The 5128-nt window shown below is 32.6% G+C and overlaps 1 protein-coding gene across 1 annotated transcript; it reads right to left on the bottom strand.

Annotated features, from left to right (window-relative positions):
• Window positions 1-4642: 4642 nt before the first annotated feature.
• Window positions 4643-4825, bottom strand: LOC102486486 (uncharacterized protein C9orf85-like). Its single transcript, XM_027774602.1, has one exon. The coding sequence runs from the start codon at window positions 4823-4825 to the stop codon at window positions 4643-4645; it is 183 nt and encodes a 60-aa protein (XP_027630403.1).
• Between the last annotated feature and the right edge of the window lie 303 nt (window positions 4826-5128).

Here is a 5128-nt window from a genome sequence, read left to right on the forward strand (position 1 = left end):
ATTTTGTATGTTGTGATGATGCTCAGGGAATGAATGTAAATGAATAAAAAAAAAATTTCAGAAGAAAAAAAAAGGCATTAGAAATACCTATTTGATGACTGCAGTTAAGCTATATAGCCCTAGTTAGGTGCTACTTTACAGTATGTTCATTCTATTCACTGAGGTTTATGCCTAAAGTCAGTCTTGTGTTCATGGATATGTACATATCAGCTGTGCTTGCTATTGAAAATATTTAGATTTATTAAGATATTTAGTGAAACAATAAAATGGGGGAGGCATAGAAAGCAACAATAGATACCAGACACAGTGTGGGAGGAGGGTGGGAGATGGCAGAGGGTGAGATAGGGAATCAAGGATGGGAAACAAGGCAAAATATACAGAAAACAAGAAATGGAAAATTATTTGTTGACAATAACACATATGTTGATGTGCTTGATTGAGCCAATATACAGTATATTCTGAATGGAAAAAATCTCATTTTGTATGCTATAATGATGTACAGTGAATGAATGTAAATAAATAAAGAAAAAAAAGATTAAAAAAAGAAACAACTCTTAGGTTTGTTGATCATTTATACAGGTTTTCTAAACTCTATTTCATTTAGATATGCTTTGATTATTATTTCCTTCTTCTTGCTAGCTTTGAGCTTAGCTTGTTACTGTTTTCCTAGTTTTCTCATGTGTGCCACTAGATGGTTTATTTAGAATTTTTTTTTGAGTTTTGCATTAGTTGCTATGAATCTCCCATTTAGACACTGCGTTTACTACTTTTTATGTTTTGATACATTATGTTTCTATTCGTGTATTTATATTTTTTAAATTTCAACAACCAATGAGTTGCTCAGGAGTGTGTTGTTTAATTTCATGTTTTGTGAATTTAAGAAAATTTCTTCTGTCATCGATTTCTAATTCCATGCTATTGTGGTCATAAAAGTAACTTAGTATGATTTCTACCTTCTTAAATTTGTTACGACTGGTTTTGTGGTCTAATATATGATCTATCCTGGGGAATATTCCATGCCCTTGAGAAGAATGTATATTCTGGTGTTGTAGGATAGAGTGTTTTGTACATGTCTGTTAGGCACATTGGTCTCAAGTGTAGTTTAAGTCTAATGGTTCCTTATTGATTTTCTGTTTTGATGATCTATCCAATGCTCAAAGTGGGTTATTAAAGTCCCTTACTATAATAGCATTGTAGTCTCTCTACAGATCCATGATTTTTTTGTATATTTAGGTGCTCCAATACTGGGTAAAAATATATTTGTAATTGTTATATAAATGAATTGACCCTTTATCATGATATAATAACTTTCTTTGTTTCATTTTATAGTTTTTGACTTAAAGTCTATATTATATAAAAATAGATATTCCTGTTATCTTTTTGTTTTCATTAGCATGAGATTTTTTTTTCGGCCCTTCATTTTCAATATATGTGTATTCTCATGGGTTTTGAGTCTCTTACTGATGGGATTTACTTAAGGTCCTTTATTTTCTTTTAAGGTCTTATTTTTCTGTTTTGTTTTGTTTTAATTTTCTCATTAGAAACATTACATGTCTTGACTAAGAATTTAGTCCACTTTCACATAAATATTCAAGGGTAAAGATTTACTATTGCTTATATTTTCAATATATGTGTATTCTCATGGGTTTTGAGTCTCTTACTGATGGGATTTACTTAAGGTCCTTTATTTTCTTTTAAGGTCTTATTTTTCTGTTTTGTTTTGTTTTAATTTTCTCATTAGAAACATTACATGTCTTGACTAAGAATTTAGTCCACTTTCACGTAATTATTCAAGGGTAAAGATTTACTATTGCTTATTTTCTGATTGTTTTGTAGAGCTTTTTGTTCCTCTCTTTTTTGCTGTCAAACTTTGTATCTAAGCAACTTTATGTAGTGGTTTTCTTTGATTCTTTGTTTTTCTTTTATTTATCTTCTATGGTTTTTGCTTTGTGGTTGCCATGAGGCTTACAAAAACATATATAGTTATAATAGGATTTTTTTTTTCTACAGGGTGTGTATGCTTGCCAAACTAAAAGTTACAGAGACAGAGGGAGGAAAAGTAAGAAATCAGCCCTCGGGTGGGGGGAGTGGCTATGCCTAAATCCCTCGGCCCACCAGTCCCAAGAGTGCACTCACATGTTGAGATAGGCCTGGACACCAAACCAGGAGTCTTCCCATATGGCCCTAGCATCACATTGCCTGTATCAGTTTGGCTAGGACTAAAATAATATTCTTGATACTTAAAATGATACATTCTCTTCTCATGAAGACATATTTGACTCTGTTTATACTTCAGTTTCATGTTTGGGACTATTAAGATCATACCTGTAACTAAAGCTATGAATATCTTCTACATGCTCTTGTTTGTTAATTTACTTCATCCAACAGTCTATTTCTTTGGTCTCTGTAAAATATCATACTTACTTGTACAAAAAAATCAGTGGGACCAGCAAGTGGCATGGTGATTAAGGATGCTGGAGTCCCAGAAGGCCAACTATAGTTTGAGTCCTGGACCTGGCGGCTTGCTTTCTCTTCTCTCTCGCTCTCTCTCTGGCCCTCTCTGGTCAAATAAAAATAAAGAAAGAAAGAAAAAAAAAATCAGTGAAGACACTGCATTAGTTTGGATATCCCTAGAAAAGAATAAAAAGGTACGTTCTTCCTAGGTTTTTCCCCTAGTAGAAGCATATAAATGAGGTGTCATTCTTTGTATCATTTTACTAGGAAAAATTAATATATTCACTGAATAATAAGTGAAAAACAAGACACACATTTCATAACTTAATAATCTAACATAAAGCACAATGACATTCCATGTATATTCCACATTTTACTATACTAGAGTGCAATTCAAATGTGACTGATAGACTTGAAAGAGGCTGTAAGTATAAAGTACATATTTCCTTATACTTGTGCAAGTATTTTTGACAATACAAAAGATGAATGTAAGAAATGTGGTATTATCTGTTGAAGATAATTTTATAGTTTTATCAACTGGACTAGGGAGAAATGTTCAGCTGTTGAAATATTCACTTATAAGCTAAATAACGTGATTGAATGTATAAAAGAAAATGAAATTTAAAAAAGAAATAAAAAAGATGAATGTAAACTATCTCATTGATAATTTTATATTGATTATTTATTAAAATGATAATATAAAAATATTGGTTTAATAAAATATATCCATATAATTAATATACCCATTTATTTTTTCCTTGTTACCTCTTTTAAAGAGTCCATCAGAAAACAAAAATTATATATGAGGCTCACATTGTAAATGAGGTTAGAATTACAAAATGGAATTTATATAAATATTTGACTTCTGGATTAATTAACTATTCCCATTCACATGAAATAGCTTTTTTCTTTTGATCCGATGAGTAGGTCATACAGAATAATGTTTAAGAAATTTTTCTCTGGCTTATTACTTTCTAGCAATATGACCTTGGGTTTTTCCTCAGTAGTGCCATTTATTAGAGATATGACCTTGGGAAAATTTCTAATTTTAAAAAATTATATATTTTATATAACCCACAATATCCCAAATAGTATTTTACCATAAAATTAATATAAATATAGTGAGAAATCTTGCAATTTTTTTCAAAATAAGTCTTCAAAATCTGTGTACATTTTACACCTACAGCAGATCTTAACTAAGCACATTTCAAAATCTCAAGTTATATCTCCTTTTTTTTTTTTTTGAGAGGTTTTTGGTATATGGCACTTGCGTTCACCAGAAAGAAAGAGACAGAGAGATAGAAAGTGAGAAATCACCCTCCAGGGGGGATGGCCACACCACAATCCCTTCTACCCCATTTTCCTCTCAGGATCTTGGGCATGCACGCACACGCACCTAGTGTGAGTTTAAGCGACCAGGTCCAGGACTCGAACTGCAGTCAGCCACATGGGAGTCCAGCGACATGGCCATTATACCAACTGCTGGTCCCTCAAGAGTTACATCTCTATACTGTATTGGACAGTACAGGTCTACAATACAGCTTGTAGCAGGTGTTTTAATACAAAGAATGAAACACATTCTATTTAAACACATCCTTGAAATCTAGTTAATAATATCTTGTATGATAAATTTATGCAGAGATTATAATTTTAGTCAATGAAATTCAAGTATTTTAAAATACGAGGGTACTACCATTAAAGAGACATTCTATTAGACGGAGATGTTGGATGCAGGATGAAGAGGGCCTAATAAAGCTCAACTATTTGTCTTAGCTTAAGTTATATTCTTTTAATGTGATTTGTAATTCCACCATAGAGAAAATACGATGGGTGAATTTTAACATAGTGGTTAAAATTTTTTTCACGTTCTCAAACTGACTTTTAATATATATTTATGTTAATCTACTTGATTGTCATCTTCTGTGTCATCTAAAGCAATATCAAACTCTAAATCATCATCACTTTCTTCATTTCTTCTGCAGCTTCTTCTCCAGTTGGGACTTAGATTATTTTCTGTGTTTTCTGCCTTTTCTGCTTCTTTACTAATAAGAGTAACAATTTCTTCTTTATTTCCACATTTTGCATAAACTTCAAGTTCACAGGCACATGGCCTACACATTATATGGTAAGACTCCTTCACTGTCTTCTGTAAGCATTTAACACATTTTTTAGGTTTTGATCATGGTTTCTATTTGCTGTATTTTACACACCATTCAAGAACTTCTTTACAGCGCTGACATACTCCATTAGGAAGTTTTGGATTAATTTTCTTGGTATAAACACTCTTATAAAACTTGTCAGTTTTAGAGCTAAATGTATTCTGGTGCTTCTGAGGCCTGGAATGAGCCACATTGCCTTTCTGGGAGCTCATCACTGAAATCACAACCACCTCACGTGGTTTTCAAGGGGAAAAATGCAGGATAGACAGAAACTACCCCCAAGGAGTTGATGTTTCTGTCAATGACTCAGAAGAAACTCTCATAGTGGTTAAATTTTAACAGCATGGGGACAGCAGGTGGTGTGATGGTTAAGACACTGGACTCCCACATGGCCAACACAGGTTTGAGTCCTAGACCTCGTGGTTTGCTTTCTTGCTTTCTCTCTCTCTCTGTCTATCTGTCTCTCTCTGATAAGCACACAGGCTGTATAGTATGTTAATAATAATAAATAAAAT

This window comes from Tupaia chinensis, unplaced genomic scaffold (assembly GCF_000334495.1).
Source record: "Tupaia chinensis unplaced genomic scaffold, TupChi_1.0 Scaffold000460_1, whole genome shotgun sequence".
Lineage (NCBI taxonomy): Eukaryota > Metazoa > Chordata > Mammalia > Scandentia > Tupaiidae > Tupaia > Tupaia belangeri.

What these genes read in the sequence shown, in the direction of transcription:
- LOC102486486 (XM_027774602.1), bottom strand. Translation starts at nt 4,825, where the DNA reads ATGAGCTCCCAGAAAGGCAATGTGGCTCATTCCAGGCCTCAGAAGCAC.